We start from the raw sequence: 23,859 nt of genomic DNA, 5'->3' as shown, positions 1-23,859 counted from the left end.
AAACTCTTGCTTAAGAACAGTTTCGAGAAACTACGGAGCAATCTAAGAATCTATAAAATACCTACTAGCCTGAAAAAGAACGTTGAACTAAATTAAATCACACTCTATTTTTCTCTAAACAAAAATCACATATCCTATTTATTTATTTATTTATTAAACTAGACATTCAACTGCATAAAACAAACGTTGAAGAAATATACATTCAACTCTAATGAGATAAAAGAGCTTAGTGGACACCAGCTCACCACCAGCCCTCCCACAGTTTCTCTCGCCCACTATTTCAACATTATGTTCATTTGCTCTCAATCCTAACTCACGTTCTGCTATTCCACCTCTCATCTCCATTCTCACAACTCTATCAACACACATAATAGTCACTCCTCAATTAAAAAATAAATAAAATAAAATAAAATCCTTTGTGTTGATCTCCAGTGCATGTTTGGCCTAGAAGATGAGCTACCATATTCCCCTTCCTTCTTTAATCTTCTTTACAAGGTTTCAATCTCATTAAGAAAATAATCTCCTCTCACAAAATAATGAGGTGAACATAACTTGAATGAAGACTATTTCAACTTGGATTGAGTGCAATCCCAAATGGTTTGCTATCCTCAAAGCTTCGTTAAACGGCTATGGCTTCTACAAAATCAAAATGTATAACATATTGTTGAGTCTATAACATAAAATGGACATCTATAACATAAAAATGATGGCATATCCTATTTATGGAAAACAACATTTAATTTTTTAATACAAAAATTAATCCGAACGTAGTTCAAGAAATTAAAGTGGTTCCTGCAAAACTTTTAAGGACGAGACGATGGTTTGAGAAATCAAAGTACTTTTGAATGTGCTGCAACGATTATAGTGCACTTTACTAAGAAAAATACTCGACATTTAAGCGATTTAATCGGGTGGTGCGGTAGTGAATCTTAGTAAACAAAAAAAAATGCAATTTTTAATATATTTTGGGATTAAAAAGAATGCAAAAATGAAAATGATAATTTATGGAGAGAGAAATAGAATGTTGATTTTGATTAGATGAGATATATATGAGAAGAATGAGTAATTAAGCGAGAAAAAGGGTGAGGGTGCGCGTTGGAAATAGAAAGTGAAGGAGGAAAGAAGGAAAAGGAGGATAGGATATTGATATATACTATATAGGATTGGAAATGAGGGAATATGGCAGGTCAGCAATTCAAAATATATGGATATTGGATTCCATCCCTGCCCTTCCCTTCACTTGGTAAAATCTAAAATGGTAGGCACCCACGCGCGCCAAGAGTGGCGCTGATGGTGGAGAATTAATGGAATGGAGATCATCTTTTACATATATAAATCATCCATTAAAGGAAACTGCAACAATTAATATAATCACTCTCGCTTTCTCTCCGCACCCCCATGTAGTATACTATATATAACGCATTGGCGATGAGTTGAGTTGAGATATGAGAGTTGGAGTGGCAGTGGCGGCGGCCCAGGGCATGCCTGGCTCCCTGTATGCCACAAGCACAGCCCCAATCTGTCGTCTGGATTCGGCTGCTGCGGGTGGCGTGCCAGGAGCCAAGCATGCCTCCTCACTCACTCCCATTATGCAATATTGCCATCTGCCACTGCCTACCGCCATCCATATTTCGTCTGTTGTTTCAACGCTCTCTTTTTGTCTCAATTTCTGCCCCATTCCACCTTATATTATTCTCTTCTTTTATATATATTTTGATTTTTTCAGTACATTTATACAATTTATTTGTTTGATCACTCTATGTCTAATATGTTTTTCGTTTTCACTTCGATAGTAAACTAAATCATTGATCATTTTATGATCAGAAAGATTTCTAAACCGAAGTTATAGTTTCAATATACTAATTCAAATATATATGTTTGAAATATAATTGTAGTTTAAAAACATAATAACTTTCAATACTATATCACTCGTTACTTTTTTTAATGTGTTTTAAATTAAAAAAAAAGATTATAATGGTCACTAACACCATATTATAAAATATATATTGAAAAAATTATTTATTTATTTGCTCGTCCTAATTCCTAAAAGCATGAGATATTATTTTCGATGTTTTAAAATTAATTAATTAATAATGAAAAAGGTAATATATGCGCTAAACCTGTAAATCTATATTATTTTGATTTTTGAATGATTAATTAAAAAAAAAAAGTAAAAGAAAATGATCGGAGCAGGGTTGTCCGACCCGCTTGCACTTGCGATTAAGGCGGCAGCCACATCCTAAACCCGCGAGGGAGACAGAGAGAGGGGCTGAGCTTGAGGCCGAAGGGATGCATCTTCTCTCCGCAATTTCAGATTTTAGCATTGCTTCCCATTGCTTCTCAATTAAGGTCTCTCTACTCTCTCTTCTCCCTCTCTTCTTTGTATGTATCGTTGCCAGAAAATTGGAAGTTTCAAAGCTGTAAGTGAACCAGGGAGAGCGATCAACCGCTGTTTGTCAAAAGCGCGGACAGCAACTTAAGATTCCCAAGAGCTTCGCTCCTCCTCTCATTGCTGTGCTGATAGCATTATCTCCTATCACCAAAACCCCAGGTGAAACCATACACATACACTACTAATGTATTCACTACTTATTGCTGTTTTCCGTTCAAATTGCCATACCGTCAAAAACGCATATTCTGAAACGTATTACAGAAGTGTATTGTGATTTCGACTTAGACGGTTGACGGTATAATCAATTTTGCTAGAATCAGAAGCAGTGTGTGTGTCTGAATCTTGTCAAATCGTCACTAATCTCAAATTTGGAGTGGATCTATAGTATCTTTTTTAGGGCTTATCTCATCATACAGATGGTTATGAATTAACAAAAGTCCTTGCGTGACATTTGTAAGTGTGAAACAGAAACGTCCGCCTCTGGCCCTCAAGTCCTGTTTCGAAGTCTTCCTAGAAAATGAAATGATTTGAAGGCTACCTTCGTTCATTGCGTACTTCCAAAGTTATGTATGCGCACGTTTAGCTAAAATCACTTTAAGTTATTTATGAATTTGGAAACAGATTCATGTAAAATACAAATTTCCTTGAAGGAAAATTTCCTAAATTATGACGAATTTACAAGATTGTTTCCTTTTCGGTTTTTTTTTTCGTTCTCATCTCTAAATTGCCAAAAATATTATTTTTATTAAAGAAAACATACTGATATGAATTTAACGGAAATCTAATATCTTACTGATATGCATTTATTTATACAATTTCCTGACTTGGCTTCTTCCATGTAATTTATGTTAAAGGATGCCTTGCCCAAACGGTAGAAATTGAAAGAGGCGGTGCATTGTTTAGCCAATCTTGCATTGGCTGTCATGATGGAGGGGGAAACATAATTCAGCCCGTAAGTGCTACCATCTCTTACCCTGCTCTTTATTTTAGATAAATAATTTTTTATTTGATCTGACTACCTATTCTAATTAGGTTCGTAATTTTCCTTTTGATCTACCGATATCAGTATCTCTTCTGGAATCTGCTTTCATGTTTTTGGTTTTGAATTTCTTTCTTATCTCCTAGGGTGCCACACTCTTTTCAAGTGATCTTGAAAGGTAATCTTCTTGAACTTGAGACAACAATGAAGTCTAATATATCAGCATATGATTTCGGCTAAATGTGCATGCAACATTGCCTTCTAGTGTCAAGTCCTTGAGGTGTTAGAACATGGATCTACTTTCTCTCTCTCTTCTAACGTTTTGTTTGATTTTAAGTGCCACCGTTGTACTGCATCGATTGGTTATAGATGAGGAAGATTGTAAGTTCATGAATAAGGGAAATATCTCTACCCAAAAATCTACACGGTGTTGAGCACAATATGAAAATATCACGCAAATATTTCGTAGAAATGATTTCTCATCTATATTCAACTGTATAAGGAGAGCTAGCTTGACTATATATATATTTTTTTATAATATAGAATTTAATGTAAATGGTAAAAAAGCTTACCGACAATGAATTCAAACCATGGTAACCCCCTATCTAAAATTTAATAAGTTAAGAATTACTTTGACAAGTAAACATAGAAGGGTTAGGCTGTTGAGAATGGTCGAGATATCGCAACTTAGCCGGCGCTCAGGTATAAAAAATTGTAGATATATATAGTATTAAATTAAAAAGGCAATCTGTTGTTTCTTTTAAAAGATATAAGGAAGGAAGAGGGTGGTGGTGGACATCCAACTGAGATTGAAGGAAACCTGAAGATTGGATTGGAGGTCTCCTATCTGTAAAGATTTAAAGGGAAATAGAGGAAACTCATTTGTAACTAAGGACCTTATAAACGAGACTACAAAATGTATTTTACCCGACAACATATCACCTCTTTGCCTCAAAAGATCTTCCTCTCATTTCAAAATCTCCCAAAAGCTTGCCATAATTAAATACTCATCTAAAATTGGTTTTGCTTCTCTCTTGAGACTTGCACCTTTAATAATTTGTATAATCAAATCACCACAATTTTTCAGAGAGACCGGATCAAATAAAGAAAGCTTTCAAAATTTCTCAATTCCAGCAATGCAGAAACCGGTTTACTAATTCTGTTCTTTTGGGTGATTGAACAAAGAACCACATAATAGTGAATGGTTGCTCTAGAATCTATAGGTATGCGCTATTAATAAAAGCGAAGCTAAGCATTCTAGAATCCTCTGCTGAACTTATTCATTAATCTTTCACAACTTAGTTGTGTTCTTCTTTGTATAGAAATGGAGCTGATGAGGAAGAGGAGATCTACCATATTACATATTATGGCAAGGGAAGAATGCCTGTAAGTAATTATTTGTTAACATTATTCTATAAGCACGAAATTCTCTCTCTCTCTCTCTCTCTCTCTCTATATATATATATATATATATATATCAATGTTAATGGTTGGTTTCAGGGTTTTGGTGAGAACTGTAAGCCAAGGGGTCAGTGCACATTTGGTCCACGTTTGCAGGAGGATGAGATTAGGCTGTTGGCTAAGTTTGTAAAGATACAGGCAGATCGGGGGTGGTCAAACCCGTAGATGGTGTTTGATTTCTGCCCCAGAATATTATGCTTCAGTTACCAATTATTAATTTATTGTTATTATTATTATTTTGTATAATATTGAAATCCTACCTGCCATATTACGTATTTCCCAAATTCTTATATGAATTAGTGACCCCTTATATTTGATATATATGGTACGGCTCTAGCTAATATGGTAGAATGGACTGTTGCGATTTATCCTTTTGATAGATACCGATGTTCAAATACATCTGTATCTAAAATGCGATATCCATATTTGGGTACTCGCACATGAAAAATTATCATAAAATTAATGTCAACCCAACAACTCACTCAAATATTTTGATTTCAATTTTTGATATACAGGAATCTACATGCCAATTTGAACATTAAAAGGTATATAGATGCACCTTTGAATTGTTCTTATACAATATTCTCCTCCGAAAATTTTTGGAAAAAAGAGGTTCGAAGATTATATTTGATGGATTGATTTCTAGAGAAGGCATGGTTGAAGATAAAGGAAGGAACATTGTATGAACATAACATGAGGTGGGTTTATCGAAAGTTTTCCTCTTGCTTGTGGGTGTGTCCAATTGAATTCATAAAAGATGATTTAGAAGAAGATAGGTCCAAAGAGAAATTAGAGACGATAAAACAGACATTAAAACTTGTCTTTTTAGGCCAAAGACCACGAGCACAAAGCAGAATAACAAAAGATTAACCAACGAGGTCGATGGGTAGCTGAAGTAATCCAAATGCATGTGTTTATATCTAAAATTGAGACAAAGAAAGAAAAACATCATGAGCAGACTCAAAGAAGATTGCGTAAAAGATATACTTATCTGAAATGGGTGTGATCTGGGGTTGAGTGGGACGCAAAAGCAGAAGCCATTGAATTGAAGCTGCATGCAATAGGAAATAGGCAATAGCCGTGTTGTTGGTGATCGAGTGATTGAAGCTGCAAGATGACCTGATGGAAGAAACCAAGCTGTAAGGCCGACACCAGCAGCCACAGGGCAGATCTTCCCCAGATCATGCTGGCAGCTTCAACCTCTCAAACCAACACATAATGATGCATTCAAAGTTAACACAGCTTCTTGAGTAGCTGCTTCTAAGATTTCAAAAAATGGAAAACAAACGAGGCTCTATGAGCTCCCGTGACTCTCTCTCTCTCTCTCTCTCTCGGCACAGAGGCAGGTTCGAGAGCAGTTTATATAATGCAGCTTTCTGCTGCTGTTTACAGCTATTTTCCGCTGACCCATAAACGTTCTGTCCAATCCCATTATCATCATATTGTTTAATTGTTGGTATTCAATTATAAGTAGAGATGTATGTTGGCCATAGTTGTACCTTTTTGTAATTTATATAGTGTTAAATTAGTGGTGATCCATGTGAATACGCAGCTCAGTAATGAAGAACCATAGAAATTGATAGGCGTTTAAAAAAATAAAATGTTCCATAACAGAAGGCCTAGCCGGCCGGCCACGATAATGCTTTTTGAAAAAACAAATGTGAAGGGTAGATCAGGTTGGTGCATGTTTGGAATCTGTTGTCGATCGCTTTGGTGTGGTTTGGCCTTTGAGATTGAGAGTTGGTTTTTCTGTCTTAATAATTTGATGTCGTCTTTTGGTTCAAAGACCGATGTATTTGACAATTCCATGAAATGACAGCAGACAACAGACAACACATAACAGACAACAGACAACAGACAACAACTTCTTCCTTTTTTCATAAGAAAAGGAAAAACAAAAACAATTAGGCTTTGATTATTACCGCCTACTCACATGCTTTTGTATCGTAATGAAGATCAAAGAGTTGACTAATCTTTCATTTGATTAAGGTTGGTATTCATTCATGCGTAGAGTGAGACTGCATAATAATCTAATCTATTTCTACAGTGAAGGATTACCTATAACACACTTTCTTCATTTATGCGTATGCCTTCTTTTCTTTGTTCTCAGATCCATTTCACTCACTAATTTCCTCTTTTCTTCATTTTTATGTAATGGTCATCTTGCCAAATTGTTGTCCAACAGAACCTTTACATCAAGTTCTCAAATTTTGGTTCGACATTATAAGATGCACTACCACATTTCCTGGGCTAATCTGGAAGCGTTACTCTTTATTTGGTTGCTAATCTTGTCATGCGTTAGCTGTAACCACATGATGTTTCTAAGACATACCAACATGCATCAACACACCACACCTTGACTGAAAGAACCAACACAGTTGTAAAGGATGCATCAAAAAGCTACAATTCAGAAGAGGAGGCAACATGAACCTTATAGAAAAGAGGACTCTTTTATTGGGTTCCAACTTCCAAATATGTTGTAACATTTTGCATTCTTAGTTTCTGATAACTTTATATATATAAATATATATTTTAACTTTTAACTCTCTTTTTTCCCAGTAGTAGTTATGGTACAAGGACTTCACCAGCCTAGTCGGTCCACGTAAATAGAAAATTTAGATGCCAAGGACCTCGGCTTAGATACCCTTCTTCCATAATATGTTGTATGAACTGAAAACTAACCTCAAAGCTTTCACTTCACAGGACTCGTTTAAAAGAATGGCAACTCGTCCCACCTTGAGGCTTCAACCATTGTAATATGGGCAGTCCCAGTTTTTACAGCTAAATTTGGCGGCACAATGATCCGAACCCAGTACGGAGATATAACTGTTTAAACTTATTTCAATTTTCAGTACCAAATTGAATCTATTATCTTATGTCTCACTCATGATGATGACTCCTTGATACTTGAAAGAGAATCTGAGTGCCTTCTTCTCTTCGTCTCTGGCTCACCCAACTGCAGTGAGACCGATACCTCACTATCAAAGCCATTCCTCAGGGCAGACAGACTTTTCAACTCGTGACTTTCGTCGTTCTTCTGATGCATAGGAGAGCTGCTGGTTAATCTTGGTAAAAATTGGAGTTCAACGCTCGGAGCCATCTCAAACACATTTTTTTCTATGTGAAATGCAGCATGCTTAAAAGGCGAGATCAGCCCCTGAGAGGACTCGCCTTCGGGAGAAATTTGCTGGACACTCAAACCAAGTGGCTCAGAGTTCTCTTTGAGTCTGTATTTTAAGGGGATCCGCTCGAGAGAGGACTCTGCAACAGTAGAATCAATCCCTCCAACTGAAGTATTCCTTTGTTCATGCACTGCAGCTTAATTAGTCATAAAATGAGTAAAAAAAAACCAAGTCAGGAAGACATGATTGATATAAAATGTTTGCAAGAGCCAAAAAGTTATGACAGAACTTCTCTTTCAGGTTTTCAACAACCCATTTACTCCAATTATTGCATGGGTGCATAGGAAGGTCCCTGGACTATTAAAAGATGAAATTTTGATACCTCACTTCTACATGAACAACCCTTTTATAACTACACAACCATTCTAATTTATGTGCAAATATGAACCCATATTTCTAACATGTTGAAGAAAAATTATGACAGACAAATCAATCAGGATAGAGAACCAGATAACTAAGCCTTTGGCAAAAGTAAACTAGAAAATCAGAACCACAGTGAAGTTCTCCTCCCTCCATTAGGAACCCATAAGAAAATCATGTCTTCCAAATATACAAGGTTTATACACAAAGCCTTTAACTTATAAACAAACAGCTGGTAGAAATTCATCCATAGGATTGACCCCCGTTCCTTGCCCGGTTTCCTCGAGAATCCCCCAACACTCGTTGGGTTTCCCATGAAGAAAATGCCCCTTTTATTTTTATTTTCAATTCAATACATTAAAAATACACATACTATATGTCAAAAACAGAGAAATATCTTTTATTATTATTAGTTTTAAATTTTAATGAATAAATAAGTGAAAAAGTTCAATAAGTATGCTAATAAATAAAGAGGTTTACATGTTCCTAAACTTTTATTTTGATCTAATTCTTCTGTCCCGGCCAACTCTGGTTCCTTGACTTGTTCTGGGCAGGCATTTTTGGGGATTTCTACCATCCATATAACAAATTAACACATACACATCAGGAACATATTTGATGTATATATATGCTAATCATTTTCCCTCCCCCAGCTAGACATTGGACTAAGTATGCATGACTTAGAGATAAAACTTCAAAATTTATCTTCATGATAAAAATCAAAACCTTCATTGGCAATATAACACAAAGCACATGCAACTCGATAGGTTGTTAAAAAAGTGGTAAAATATAAAAATTAACCACAGATCTAAAATGGCTTTACTGATTGTGATTGGTCAAGATAACCAAACCTTGTAAACCATCACTTGTTGTAATAAGATCAAGCTCAAGGAGATCAAGAAGACGTCCGAGATCAACTCCACTGGTCCAATTCTCAGGAGGCTGACCAACTTTTAATTTCAGCCGACCCCGATTAGCCGTTCCTCCCCAAATAATCCCAACTGGACGTGACTTTTCCCCATCCTGACCGGTTAAAAGAATAAGACTTCCACTATCACCTTCAAGGTCAAACGTCTGCTGGTCATCTCCAACAACAAGAAAGTCGGTGAAGAAACAAATCCCTTTTACATCATTGTACTCAAGGGCATATGCCATTATGGTCCCTCTAGTCAAGCCAGAACTTCTTCCAACCTTGATCACCTTTCGTCCAATGAGACTGTTGATTGGGGATTGCAGGTCTATTTTGTTGACATCACCAATCTCACCGACACCTTTAACAAATGTAACAACATTATTCATGTTGAAATCTTCAGCAAAGGGAATAAACGCTCCATCAGCTCGGACAAATGTTTCTGCAGAAGGCACCAAATAGTGACGGATGTGCACATAATTCATCATATAAGATACATACCAGTAGCACGGTTTTGAATCAAGATGAAAGTTGACACTCAACCAGCGCAGCAGCCAAAATATCTCAATTAATTAATGATAGCCTTAGATGCAATTCAATCAATCAACCACACGCTCATAGATCCTAAGTGAAGAGAAGAGCATGACTTAGCTATCAAATCATACATAAGCTATCAGTACTTATGTCAACCAGGGAAAAAGGTACCTCAAAAAAAAACCAGAGAAAAGGGAGAAACGAAACACTGGCCTGCAAAAAGAATTGTAATTCAGTTTTTTTGGGGTGGGGGGATGCATCAAGTTTGCAATGGTGATTTTATTTGGATACACTCATATCTTCTGTTATAAGAAGCACCATAATTAAATCAAAAGTGGTAATTTTGATGATGAAATCAAACTCAACCTAGATTGAAAATGGAAAATGGAAAGAGAAGAGAGAGAAAAAGATTGTTGTACAATTTACAATTTCCTAACTATAAGATATGATAGGGGAACCTAAATAAAATAACTTATACAAGTTTTGATTTTTAGTGACCATGATGCGGCAGCTATCTAAATCACTACCCTGAAAAAGATAGAAGAGCATAATTTCATGAATCCAGAGATGTATTTAAGAATACGCAGTTTTTATTACCTGGATTTGTTCCGGCAAAGATGCCATACCAGACATCATCAGTGATAAATGACGTTGCTCTCTCCACAGCACCGAGATATACACCAGGTCCTAGGCTGGGAGGCAAAGGATGAAACATTTTCTGACTAGGGTAGTCTAAATCAACGGCAACATGTCGGTTTGTAAGGAAACCAACTTGCCGGGTTCCTGTCCGGCTTTTGACAATTGCACCCAAAGTCCCATAGGTTTCTTGGCTAGCAACCTATAAAGCAAGAAGTTATTACATAATATCAAGAACAAATAATCAAAATACGTCTACAGATACAGAATGATGCTTTCAACAAAATTTCACTTCAACACAGACATAGACACACACCCCCACCAAGGCATGGGTAACAGCGGAGCACAAAATCATTTTGCTTGTGTTAAGAGCCATAATTCATTTACCAGGGAATAAACATACAAATTAAATTAATTACCACAAGCTCAAAAGTACAATAAGAACAGCACTTGAACATGCAGCTGCAAATGACAAGTTCAAGCAAAAGGTATCAGAATCTGGCTGTTTAATCTCACATAATCAAAATGACTATTGTTTAAAAAAAATATATGGCCTTTAAAATATGGCTGACATACTATAGCCCACCTATCAATATGATTTGTTTGTGTGCCCTTTGGTTTGGGGAGTATAACACATCATGCTTAAACACTACAAAACAATACTAGAAACTTGTTCCAGGCTATTTTTTGTAGATTTAATTATAATGTAATGAGGATTTTGAAGTACACATGAATAATGAAAATAGTTGAAGTATAATTGCTTTCATAGTCCCTTTTGAGATTCTTCAAGAAAATTAATTTTTTAGAACTTGTGTGCTCTGTATCATTACCAATCTGCAATCCTTCTTATATATCTTCCCTTCAATATTGTAATTGGACCTCAGTTCCACATTCTTTTTAGTACATCCTTATGTATCCTCGATGTAATTTTCCTTTTGGAAAGATAAGAAAGGAAGAAAGAGAAACAATTTATTAAATTCACAGCAAGCATCAGTCGCCGATCAGTTGCTAAAATCATTGCAAGAACAAACATGCCACGAACAAGAGGTATTTAAATGATGAGAGAAAATTTAGCTTTCAGAATCTTGAATAAGTTATCAAATAAAGAAATGGTTGAAAGCACACAATTATTTGCTCATTTGGATTCAAAAGTTGCAATTGAATCATATAAGACTAATTAGAGAGTTCTAAGATATGTAGAGATGAAAAGGGGGCAAATGATTAACCACCTTCATCAACGGAATCATATAAAGATAAAAATTATAATTTTGCCGTACTTTCTTTTTCTCAGAATTTGGATTATATCAACTATGGAAAATATCTTGAAAAAAGAAACTGTTATTAATAAAACAAGAATTGAAGATGGCGACTGCAAACACCGGACAATAGTGTCATTTTAACAGTGAGGATCCCTTTTATCTTAATACCATTGGAAAGTTTAAGACACCTAAACTTGCACACACGACCTTCGATGTCAGAATGATATAATATGCTATTAGAGATTGTTTCAGAACTGTTGAAGGTGTGCAGTTTACTGTAAAAGTTTCAAGGTTGCACATTTCAAATCTTCACAGAGTTAAATGCCATCATAAAGTGATGGAAAATGTGTCCATACTTCATTCTCCTCGGAAGACATTTCTTCATAATTTGACTAATGGAGTAATTCTCCAAATTCAATGGCCGCCAAATCTATTTACAGTTCCTCAAACTATGAATTGTTGGTACAAAATGAAAAGTCAACCTTGTTGTCCTATTTTAATAGAGACTTGGCTAACACTGTCAGCAATAAACTTTTTTTTTATAAGAAATAGAACTTTCATTGAGAGAAATGAAAAACGTACAAAAAAAACAGCCCAACAAAGGGGAACCCCTAAATAAAAAGACTCCAATCCAAAAGAATGAGACCTAAATGATAATTGCAAAAGGCCTTAGTGACCGAACCCCATAAGGAAGTATTAAACCTAATGAGATCCCAAACATAATCCACCGTTTTTTCCACCCCCCTAACAATCTATTATTCCTCTCTAGCCAGATACCCCATAACGAAGCCAAAAAGATCGCCTGCGAAAGAAAACGGCCCCTGTCCCGAAAAGGGAGGAACAACAACATTTCCTCCATCATCATCTTACAGTTTCTGGAGCGAATCCAAACAATCCCAAAACATCGGAAGAACCGAAGCCATAAATCCTGCGCGAACTCACAGTTCCACAACAAATGGTCGAGATCTTCCGAGACTCTCCTACAAAGAACACACCACTGTGAACACAGAGAAAATGAAGACATCCTCTGAATACGATCCATGGTATTGACTTTTCCCAAAAAGACTTGTCATGCAAAGAACTTCACCTTCTTTGGAATTTTAATCTTCCAAATAGAGGTGAACAAAGGGGTCCTCGAGGACAAGGGAGGAGGAGAAGAAGAGGCGGAGGAAGACTGGGAGTTCAGGACATGGAAGAAGGAACTACAAGAGAAGCCTTTCGAAGGGTTGGGGGTCCACACCCTCACATCCTCCCTCCCAGAAAAGAAGGAGGCTCTAGACAACAAAACCACTAACTCAGAAACCTCTAACGATTCCCGATCAGTCAAGGAACAGGTGAGCCCCAAAGAAATGGACAAACCCTCACCTCTAGTACTCAATAAACTTTGGTCATAATAAATTTCAAATTATACAAGACCGAGTAGTTTCATTTACTTGCTGAGCATCTCATTTACTTGCTGAGCATCGCTCCTTTCAGCATGCAAATATATCATTATAGAAATGTAGTTCCAGCATAAAACATAATTTTTAGGAGATGTCAATCATTTGAATCCTTGCCAATTTATGAATTCGGCACCTCCAAGTAATGGATATTGGAGGTTAATGTTCTGCAAGACCTACGAGATTCATGTTAATTCTAAGGAAAATATATTTCCTCATGAAATAAACAACATGAAAAAAAAAATCTTAAGATAGGATGTCTATGGAATTGTAGCGTTGATAATCTGTATGAAATCAGAAAACAGTACGAATGGTTACACCTGAATTCAGAATTTTTTATGTAAAAAATTCATTTTCTTTATTACCTATTTGGTGGAGAAATCTATATTTTCCTATGAGAAAAAGGAAGTATGGTGTCAGCCTCCTAACGCAAAACAGAAACTGAATAACGAAATACTTGGCAGGAGAACCAAACTTTGAAGAAAGGAGACCCCCAATATCCATTGATCAGAAAATAAGATACAGAAGCTGCCTTTTACAGACCAACGATCATAATAACCATTTTCCAAGACCATTGACAGTCATGTACAGAAGGGTTTTACTTTTTCTGAAAAAGAATACCTGGGAACCAGAACCAATTGTTGGATCACTTCCCCTCAGGCCATCAACGAGCTCTGTATATATTTCTTCTTTAGGTGTAGCTGCCGGTGCACCATAGTAGGAGAACTCCACAACATCAACATCACACCATATACCTCCAGGACCCTGCCCCCATTGATCATTTTAGGGGAAAATAAAAAGAGATAAAAGAATGAAAGAAGCAGCCAGATATTAGAAAAGATATTCAAGCCAATTCATTTATGGGTCTCACACAAAATAATAAATATAGACATTTGAACGATCCTTCTATCATTCTCAGCACCAAAATAGATTTTCTGAAGCTAGTACTGAATAAGGTCAATGAACAACATCTAACAGGTAAAAACAATAACTAAAGATTATGAGTTTCCAACCTCAAGTGCAGCAGGTAGACATTGAACATCATTGAGCCACTGCCTGTGAACTTTGCGTGCAACAAAGACAATAATAGCAGGAATATCTGTCAACATACCCTTCTGAATTCGAAATCCTATTGCAGTACCAAGGCTAAAACGACGCAAGATCTTGCTATGAAATGCCCTTATGGTCATAAGTTCAAGTAAAGTAGTAGCTCGCTGCCCAGAGGGCAGCCGACCCAAAATTTCAGGAAGCACTCCTTTCTGAAGGTTTCCAAAATAGTTTGCTCTATCTTCTGCAGCATCGTTTAAACGGCTGGAAGTGGGCCATGAAAAGTAAGCAGCGTTGGTCTCAGACAGCTGACTACCTGGAGCAAAGCATTGACTAGGTGATGGACTTGATGAAGGCAGATTAAGATGACTGCAATAGTTCCTTTCCAAGTCCAAGGCAGATTCCTCTGATTGTGTTGATACTGAGTGATGAAAACTTAAATCCAGTCTTGTCCTTTCCATCTTTCAGCTCTCCAATGACTATGAGAGAAGAATTGAAGGCCTCTTAGAAATTGAAATCCATTCTAACAAATCCCTCTAAAGTTGTTTACTTACTAAACTACACCAAAATGATTTTTCCAATTTTTTTTCTTTTTGTGGGGAGATGGGGGGAGAGAGAGAGAAGATTTCTGCTCTATTTAAGATTGAAGGGGTCTGAGAAGATGATGCCATTGCAAACGCATAAATTCAACTATCATAACAGTACATAGGGAGAGGGGAAATAGTCCAAAAACTAAGCCACGTGCATATATCCAAGCAAATGTAAGCTCTCGATTCAACGAAATGTGGACAGGGAAAGTGCAGACTGTTACATAATTACATTTGAGAATTGAAGGGAAACACGAATATTTCAGAAAGAAGAAAATACGACAAGCCCAAAATTTCCTAACTTTCACAATTCATGCTTCTAATAAAACCAGTTGTGAAAGATGAGAAAAGACATTGGTTATACGTGTGCGACTTTATCGAGTCAAATGTTGCTGAAACATTTCAGTAGTGTGACTTATGTCACAAACCTATAGCATCTTCAACGTTTCGTTACTTGAGGGCTTTGGAGTATTAATTAGAAGTGACCTGGAAGACAACAACAACAACAAAAAAGTGAAACTTGGAGAGAAGAATGCCAATGGACAATGTAACTGAGCCAAATGCAGGAGAGAGCAAGGGGCATGGTGAATGAAAGAAATAACGCAGTACCATTTCACAAAGCGAAAGATGCAAGATAAGCGCAGGCTCCAAACAGTTTAAAGCCCAAGATGTCACTACCCAGAAGGCAAAATATGCATCAAATTCACGGCTGCACATCTCAGGTAAATACATATGCGGGAATTGGGAAAATAAAATCTTTTTGGAAAAAGTGAATAAAATAAAAATAAACTCACCGATCAGCAAACGGAGAGCTCCGATGGAGGACGAGGCTCGATGGTTTTCATGCCCTAGCACAGATTTCCCACCTTACCCATCATTCCTTTCGAGATTACTATGCAGAATCACTTGATCAAAAGAAAAAAGCCACTTAAATCTGCAAGTAGAGGTTCAAGAAAATATAGGACTACGGTGGATACCATTCCGAAACGAGAGAGCCAAAATTCAGAAAATAAAATATATATTGAAAGAGAAATAAGGGGGAGAGAGAGAGAGAGAGAGAGAGAGAGTAACAGCAAGTATCTTTTTTTTAGTTTTATAATAACACAATAAAAAGTAGAGAGTAAACTATTTACCCTTTTTCCTTTGTTTCTGGGTTGTTTATCATATTGTTGCATTTCTTTTATTTTCTTTGTTTGTGATATATATGGATCGTCACATCACATCCTTTCGTTGGTGGAAGGCTTCAATGGATGGGAGAGATGAGAAGAACACAGAGAAGGGAAGGAAAGAGGAAATAATTTGTTGGATCCTCCATTCATATTTAGTTTGGTGGAGGAGGAATAGCCAATAGGGCCCATTTGTATCTGCTCCCCAAAAGTAGCACACCCTTAAAACCATTTATTATTTTATTTCCACCATGCCCCATTTAGCTGGGTGCTCACTGCTCTGTAAAAAAAACATCTTTTTTCTCTTTAGCCATTCCATTTCCTCCAAATATATTCCTTTCAACTGTTATTCTGCAACACCACTTCTTTTTAGGGGCTGTTTTCTATAGCCCCTTTGCTTTGAATTGTTGTGGAATAATCAGAAGTAGTAAAAGAGACACCATCCCAATGTCTCTTTTCAATTATATGCCAATCTTATTCGTTTGTATTGTGGCAGAAATACTAATTTTATTTTTTAAATCATGATTCTCTCTTTCTTTTCTATTTATTTTTATTACATTTTCACAAATACTATAAACTAGTTCGTTAGTTTATTAATTGTCACACGTGAATTTAATGTGTCTTTAAATTGTTCCTTTTATTATTTTTATGACCTTCCATCTATTTATTCCAATACAAAATGTAATTGTCAAAGTGATCATAACTCAGTAGAATTGACGTATACCTGCAACCATGCAGTTGTGGGTTTGATTCTCGATATCAAACTTGTAACTTCTCGATTGGAGATACATCTCAATTATCGCTCAATTAGGTTGGTTTGGACGACATTATTTTATAACCCATAAACATTAATTTGAATATTACTCTAATTCAAGAAAACAGTTTGATAAAACTTGCAATTAGTACCACACACACAGATATACGATTAGTGGTCTCTCTCTCTTGCTATCCCATCACATATTATCTCTTGCATTATCTTCACTTTTTGTCATTCATATTATCTTTCAATTATGAAATAATTGTCATCCCAAAATTGATGGATGTGTGGCGTGTACACTAAATAATGGTGGTCTCTCACACGTGTCGAGCTGTCGATGCGTTTGATGAAGCATCGACCATTGATATCAACCGTTCAAAATCTGGTGCTCTCTCCCAAGTCCCATTATAAAGTTGCAACATATATATTTGATGCATCAACTATTAATATCAACCGTTGAAAACAACGGATGCTATATCTGTGCCTATGATGTGATTTATATTGCTCCAAAAGATGGATGAGAGAGAAAAAGTTTTTCCACACTGCAATTATTAGATGGATGTGTGGTATATGTGGTGTTGGTCCACCATGATCACGCTCTGTTTTTTTTTTTTTTTTAAATATATATATATATATATATATATATATACGCATCAATTAATTAATTATTAGCAAATGCCAATGGAGATGATTAATCGACCATATAATTCTCTTTGTGTTTGCGTTGATTAAGGTTACTTTTCTGTTGATATATAATATATATTAATATATTCTTTATAAGTTGTAGGTGTCAATATTTTATCTCTTATTTACGTCAATATATAGTATTATCGTAAAATTATGTTACTCATATATGTTTTTATAATATAGTTAAATGTAAAGTAATGTTTAAATATATGTTGTTAAATTAAATATTTATTGGTTGGACTATTAAGGTAAAACTATCAATGATTTTATTTTAATTTAATTGTTTGTCAAGGATTTTTGTTTTAAGTACAAGAGTTATCCTTTTGCAAAGGTTATGTAAAAGAAAAAAGAATCGTAGGACCCAGGACCAGGAAAAGGAATGTTCAAATAACCCGGTCGAAAAACCAAGATTGAAAAATTCAAATTCGGTTGGGTTCGATTTCTGCAGAATCGTAAAATCGCAAGTTGGATAAATTAAATCGGTTCGGTTCAACGTTAATCGAACCGACCCTTAATATAACTGAGAAAGGAAAATCCATAGGGTGGTTCCATTTGATTTCTCACGCGGCCGGTGGCCACCTGCTCTCCCTCCTTTCCATGCTGCACAGCGACCGGGAAGTTGTGTTCACCGCAATAAAGCAGCGCCTCCTCCCTGTCCCTCTACATCCAGCCACAGTAGATGCAGCACCGACAAGAATCAGCTGCTCCTCTCCTTTCTCTCAATCTCTCTCGTTTTCGTGCCGTCTTCGACGCGTCTCCTCCGCAGCGCCCCTCATCTCCGATCAACGTTCCCGCCGTGGCCGCTCATCTCCGCCGCATGCCCCCACTGTATCCAGTTGATAGGTATTTTTATAGAAATAATCAAAGAAATTCTTACATTTAGAAACCGACCCAACCCAGCCCGAAAGAACAAGGGTTGGGTTAGACGCTTCATTCGGTTTGGGTTGAATCCAATATTTTTATATTTTTGACCTATGTTTTTATAGGAGTGCCTTGAATCCAATTTTCCGAGAGGGAATTCCGATGCCTCTGGTTTTCCGTTTCAGTTACAGTCCTCCAATATTTGGCAGCTTGCTTCACTTGCAACCGGGAGATCAACCAGAATAACGTTAGGTTGTCTCTCACTCTACCGATAAGCATCATTGATTCTACAATTGAAGCTGCACATACTTTGAATAAGCAAGCCTTTCGACCCCATGCCAAAATGCTCAAAACATCATTTAAAGCTTCTGAGCATCGCACTTCGGAAGGCGCCTGGGCTTTCTTTCTATCCAGTTTCACGGAAGTTTCCAACCTTTTCGCCTTTCTTCTATTCTACATCTTTCGCGCTTCCTTCCAACCCAACTCCCCGTAGCAAACCCAAAAAGGACGACACAAACGAGCTCTCAATATCAGGTGAAATATTCAAATCCGGCCCCCAGTCGGGCTCTTATAAATTGGGGGATGCGACATTTTATAGTCTCATTGAAAACTATGCAAGTTCTGGGGAGTTTCGTTTGATAGAGCAAGTTTTGGATAGAATGAAACGTGAAGGGAGGGTCCTCGTGGAAAGGAGCTTTATCCTAATCTTCAAGGCTTGTGGGAAAGCCCATTTACCTCGAGAAGCTGTGAAATTTTTTGATAGAATGTCGAACGAGTTTCACTGCAAGCAGACTGTAAAGTCGTTCAATTCAGTACTTAACGTAATTATTCAAGAGGGAGACTTCTCATACGCATTGAAGTTTTATCTGCACGTTTTCGGTGCCAATAAGAAGAACTTTCAGCCAAACACACTCACCTATAATTTGATTATTAAGGCACTCTGTAAGTTAGGACAGATAGAGAGAGCTATTGAGACTTTCAGAGAAATGCCACTCAAGAGCTGCAATCCTGACGTTTTTACTTATAGTACATTAATGGATGGGTTGTGTAAGGAGAGGAGAATAGACGAGGCAGTGTTTCTGCTGGATGAGATGCAAATAGAAGGCTGCCTTCCAAATCCAGTGACATTTAATGTGTTGATTGATGCAATATGCAAGAATGGTGACTTGAGTCGTGCAGCAAAGCTTTTGGATAATATGTTTCTCAAAGGTTGTGTTCCAAACGAAGTGACTTATAATACCCTTATCCACGGTTTGTGCTTAAAGGGCAAGTTTGACAAAGCTCTCAGTCTTTTGGATAAAATGGTGTCGAGTAAATGTGTTCCTAATGAAGTCACTTATGGAATAATCATTAACGGTCTTGTTAAACAAGGAAGAGCTGAAGATGGAGCTCAGATTTTGGTGTCTATGGAGGAAAGAGGGCATAAAGCTAATGAGTATATTTACTCGTCCCTCATAAGTGGTTTGTTTAAGGAGGGAAAGTCTGAAGATGCTGTGAGGTTGTGGAAAGAAATGAGTGAGAAGGGATGCAAACCCAACGTTGTTGTTTATGGTGCCTTTATAGATGGTCTATGTCGAGAAGGAAAGCCGGATGAAGCCGAAGAAATTTTGGATGAGATGTTAATTAATGGTTGTTTACCAAATGCCTTCACTTACAGCACCTTAATGAATGGTTTCTTTAAGAAAGGTGACAGCCAGAAAGCAATTCTTGTGTGGAAAGAGACGATGAATCAAGATAGTAGGCACAACGAAGTTTGTTGCAGTATCCTACTTAATGGCCTGTGTGAGGATGGAAAAATAAGGGAGGCCTTGATGGTATGGAAGCACATGCTCAGCAAAGGACTTAAACCTGATGTTGTAGCTTATAGCTCAATGATTAAAGGCCTTTGTGATGCTGGCTATGTAGACCAGGGCTTGAAGCTTTTCTATGAGATGCAATGTCAGGAGCCCAAATCCCAACCAGATGTGATAACCTATAATATTATTTTCAATGCCCTTTGTAAGGAGGGTAATCTCACCCGTGCCATCGATCTTCTAAACGGTATGCTGGATAGAGGTTGTGATCCTGACCTAGCTACATGCAATATCTTTTTGAAAACTTTGAGGGAGGGGATTAATCCACCACAAGATGGAAGGATGTTTTTAGATGAGCTCGTGGTTAGGTTACTTAAGCGAGAGAGAAAATTATCTGCTTTGAAAATTATAGAGGACATGCTGCTAAGATATCTACCACCGGAGGCATCAACTTGGTCCAGAATCATTCAAAGGATATGCAAACCAAAGAAGACCCAAGAAGCCATAGACGAGTGTTGGAGAAGCCTGTATAGTGAATGAAGTATGACTCTCTCTCTCTCTCTCCTTGTTGCTTGTTTATATACTATGTCTTCACCACCTCTACATAAAAAAAAAAGAGGAAAAATATAGAAATCCAACAACAAACTACAAAGTGCCTCTGCGATAATTTGTTGATATGAATTGGAAAGCACAAGAAAGTTCCATGCATAAGACAAAATGAGTAATCAAGTTAAGACATGTTTTGTAAATATGAAGTTCAAGAAATTTGGTGTATTTGAAGAGCAACTACTATGATGAAGACTTGAAGCTTTTGTTTTTATTTATTTATTTTTTCATGAAGACTTGAAGCTTTCGTGAATTTAAGATCCTGATATCAAAATTGACACTTTTTGAGACTGAAGTTCTCTCTGCAGATGCAAAGTTTGAGTTGCAAATGCTAACTTCATTCAACTTGGGAAGTTTGCTTTAGGTTTTCTAGATGAAGTATGCCTTCAAAGCTCTTTTATGGATCCTTTGGCTCGAAAGAAACTTGAGATCTTTCGAGGATCAGGCTAAGTTTTTTTATTCTTTTTGTAATAGTGAACAAATTTCGGCCGCTTGGTGGTGCCGTAGAAATAGAAAATTCTTTTGTAACTCCAGTCTCTCCACATTATGCAAAATTGGAGAGCTCTTCTCCGGTAATTTTTCGTTTGTGAAGGGGGCTTCTTGCCCACTGTTCTTACATTGTTTGATGTTCCTTTTGTTCAATGAAAGTTTCTTATCCCAAAAAAAGATTTTCTAGATGAAGTTCTCAAGTTTATAGAATTAGAGAAATATCCTGTGTATTGAAAATACAACAGTTTTTCCTTTTTTCATCCAAAAATCGATATTTGTTCCTTATTTCATGCATGGACGCACACATATTCTTTTTCATACCAAAAGTTTGTTCCATTAAACTTTTAGTTGAAAGTTCGTATGTTCTTGTGTTATTCTGTCTGAATGTGATATTATTTTGAATAGTGATAGTAATTCCATTTCCAGTTTAGAGACTGTACTTAGCTATCCTTTGAGATGTCCAGTATATGGAGCATGATGTCTCAGAAGAACACTTTTCTGAGGCCTGAGGTGAGGTGAGGAACTCTTATCTTTTTGTTTGCATGATTTTAAAGCTTTGATGCATGTGCAGGTCTCATAAATGTCTTACGTACATGCACTATTTCAATGAAATTATCATGTTTTCCACTGAAAAAATGTTGAAAGTTCTCTTATTGTAATAGCAAAGGCTAGACAAGTTAAGATTTTAATGAGCTTATGGATTATTTTTGCAGTATGGAATTTAACTCTATGGCCTTCATTTCAGATTTACAAGAGATGTTTGTTGTGCTCTAAACACATCTTAAAAGAGTCCCTTGTATTCTTTCCCCTGTATTCAACAAAATTCAATTAATGAAGTAACTAATTGACAGTTTGTAATGTGTTCTAATTACAGAGAGCACGTATGACCATAGTTGTTATGTAATGGATATTTTTGTCATATCTCATTCTATTGTAAGCGTTATGGAAATATGTCAAATGTGTTGCTATATAATTGAAACTTGATTGTAACCAAGATGAAAGCTTTTGGTTCTTTTCCATTTAAAAAAACCAATTTCAAATAGGAACGAAGTAATGCTAACTGGAAAAATGAAGTTTTACATCTTTGAAAGGATATGATGCAACCTGTCGTTATTTAGATGGGACTTCATTAAATGAATGACCATATGCAGTATCCCTCTGCAGTTCTAAGTCACAATAGCTTTGTTTTGTCTAGTCTCTCTTTCTCACCCACCCATACATTGATGGAGCTCATGAATTTTGAGAATGGTTCGCAGCTGGAAGATTGATCACTTTATTGCATAAGGAAATGTTCCATACTTCTTATTTTTCTTCACCTTATTATGCAGGGTTGCACCATTTCTATTACAATCTTGTTGGCACAATCAGTTTTCTTGACTAGCTAGTTTGATTTCTTACATCTTGAATATTCCACTAATTATAGTGTTTGATTTTAGGTGCCTTCTTGACGTCAAATGCGCTAATGGATCATATATTTCAGTCACTTGCGTGCATATTTATTTCTTTGCACAGTAAGCACTGAAAGAAGATACTGCTGTGGCGTGGTTCAATTGTGCAAGAGCTGATGTTAAAAAATTTTGAGCCAAAGATAAATTCCATCTCGACTTAAAGGTGTTTTCTTTTGCATTTCGGCTGTGACTCAATTAAGAACATATTATATATATGGGTTGGCCAACTGGATGTATTTTATTTTTATTTTTTGTGACACGGTCTTATGTTTTTTTTTAGGCTTGCTTTGTTGATGTAGTTTAAATTTGTTTGTTTTTTTTTAATACTGCTTCTTTTTCTCAAGAAAAGAGGCTGATCGTTTAATTTCCTTTGCAGGAAATAGAAATTTCCTTTACCGCTAGAGCAGCAACACCTAGTAGAGCTATACAGTATTTCTCTTAAAAAGAATGATTCTGTGGTGGATTGTAGGAACATTCAAGGAGATTGGCATTTAGGCTTCAGAAGAGGTATCTTGGATAGAGAAATGAATTGTTGTTAAGTTTGGTGGACAAGCTGAACTCTTTTCGGACGGGACAAGGAAATGACAAGCTGGAATGGTCCCTTGACAGTGGAAAATATCTTCCACCAATTTTATGTTCTTGAGACTGTCAGAGACACAATCAAGGCTAAAAACCCCTCTGATAAATTTAATGTGGAGCTTCAAGTACCCAAAGAAGGTAAAGGTGTTTTTTGGAGTCTGGCCTACAAAAGCTTGAATGCACTCGAAAAATTACAGATAAAACTCAAGAATTGGTGCATTTCTCCCTCTGTGTGCTACCTTTGTCTCCGTAATGCAGAAAGTTTGGACCACTTCCTTTTGCACTGCCCTTATGCTTCTTAAATGCAGAAATTCTTGATGAAAGAATTTGGTTTTGTCGTTTGTCTGCCCAGATTAACGGAGGATTGGCTTCTTGAAGTTCTTCGGGGTTGGTATTTGAAAGGGGAAGCAAAAATTCTTTGGAGTTGTGGAGTCAAATCTATTTTTAGGTGCATCCGGAAACGGGCTTTTAACAATGAAGCTTGTTCTTTTGTTTTATTTTGCCAAGAGGGATTCTTTTTGTACACTTTTACATAATAAAACAAAGAAAAATAAATGCATTACAGCCTTCCAATCATGGTGTGGCCGAAAGGTGTAACTAGAATATCACTTTCCTAGAAATGGTTATCTACAGGTCCATTAGTTTGACCGAATGATGGTGTAAAACTTCTATTGTAGTTTTCTTTAG

At 36.6% G+C, this 23,859-nt stretch overlaps 3 protein-coding genes across 23 annotated transcripts; 2 read left to right on the top strand and 1 right to left on the bottom strand.

Annotated features, from left to right (window-relative positions):
* The first annotated feature begins 2,159 nt into the window (after positions 1-2,159).
* On the top strand, positions 2,160-5,153 carry CYTC6A (Cytochrome c). The gene is made up of 6 exons (XM_022290998.2): positions 2,160-2,349; positions 2,434-2,551; positions 3,247-3,344; positions 3,518-3,549; positions 4,694-4,757; positions 4,872-5,153. The coding sequence occupies exons 1-6, from the start codon at positions 2,290-2,292 to the stop codon at positions 4,995-4,997; spliced, it is 498 nt and encodes a 165-aa protein (XP_022146690.1). The 5' UTR covers positions 2,160-2,289; the 3' UTR covers positions 4,998-5,153.
* A 2,110-nt stretch (positions 5,154-7,263) lies between these two features.
* On the bottom strand, positions 7,264-16,079 carry LOC111015756 (protein NARROW LEAF 1). 13 transcript variants are annotated; one of them, XM_088127217.1, is made up of 9 exons: positions 15,920-16,079; positions 15,581-15,720; positions 15,396-15,460; positions 15,215-15,272; positions 14,166-14,678; positions 13,774-13,917; positions 10,416-10,656; positions 9,226-9,726; positions 7,264-8,150 (listed from the first exon to the last, which is right to left on the bottom strand). In XM_088127217.1, the coding sequence occupies exons 5-9, from the start codon at positions 14,658-14,660 to the stop codon at positions 7,717-7,719; spliced, it is 1,815 nt and encodes a 604-aa protein (XP_087983343.1). In that variant the 5' UTR covers positions 14,661-14,678; positions 15,215-15,272; positions 15,396-15,460; positions 15,581-15,720; positions 15,920-16,079; the 3' UTR covers positions 7,264-7,716. The 13 variants fall into 13 exon arrangements, with proteins under 13 accessions (XP_087983343.1, XP_087983355.1, XP_087983349.1 ...); XM_088127229.1 differs by having other exon boundaries at positions 15,396-15,495; positions 15,581-15,691; XM_088127223.1 differs by having other exon boundaries at positions 15,581-15,691.
* Positions 16,080-17,772: 1,693 nt separating this feature from the next.
* On the top strand, positions 17,773-23,824 carry LOC111015754 (pentatricopeptide repeat-containing protein At4g20090). 9 transcript variants are annotated; one of them, XM_088127188.1, is made up of 5 exons: positions 17,773-18,239; positions 18,383-20,591; positions 21,551-21,660; positions 22,582-22,756; positions 22,970-23,824. In XM_088127188.1, exon 2 carries the CDS (start codon positions 18,593-18,595, stop codon positions 20,588-20,590), a length of 1,998 nt encoding a protein of 665 aa, XP_087983314.1. In that variant the 5' UTR covers positions 17,773-18,239; positions 18,383-18,592; the 3' UTR covers position 20,591; positions 21,551-21,660; positions 22,582-22,756; positions 22,970-23,824. The 9 variants fall into 9 exon arrangements, with proteins under 9 accessions (XP_087983314.1, XP_087983330.1, XP_087983322.1 ...); XM_022290885.2 differs by having other exon boundaries at positions 17,774-18,239; positions 21,572-21,655; XM_088127199.1 differs by having other exon boundaries at positions 17,774-18,239; positions 21,572-21,655; positions 22,341-22,756.
* Positions 23,825-23,859: the final 35 nt, after the last annotated feature.

The sequence above is a fragment of the Momordica charantia genome (assembly GCF_013281855.1).
Source record: "Momordica charantia cultivar OHB3-1 chromosome 1 unlocalized genomic scaffold, Mcharantia_2.0 BLBB01000001.1, whole genome shotgun sequence".
NCBI lineage: Eukaryota > Viridiplantae > Streptophyta > Magnoliopsida > Cucurbitales > Cucurbitaceae > Momordica > Momordica charantia.
The sequence above is the reverse complement of the archived record's forward strand: the minus strand, read 5'-3'. Positions and strand labels throughout refer to the sequence as shown.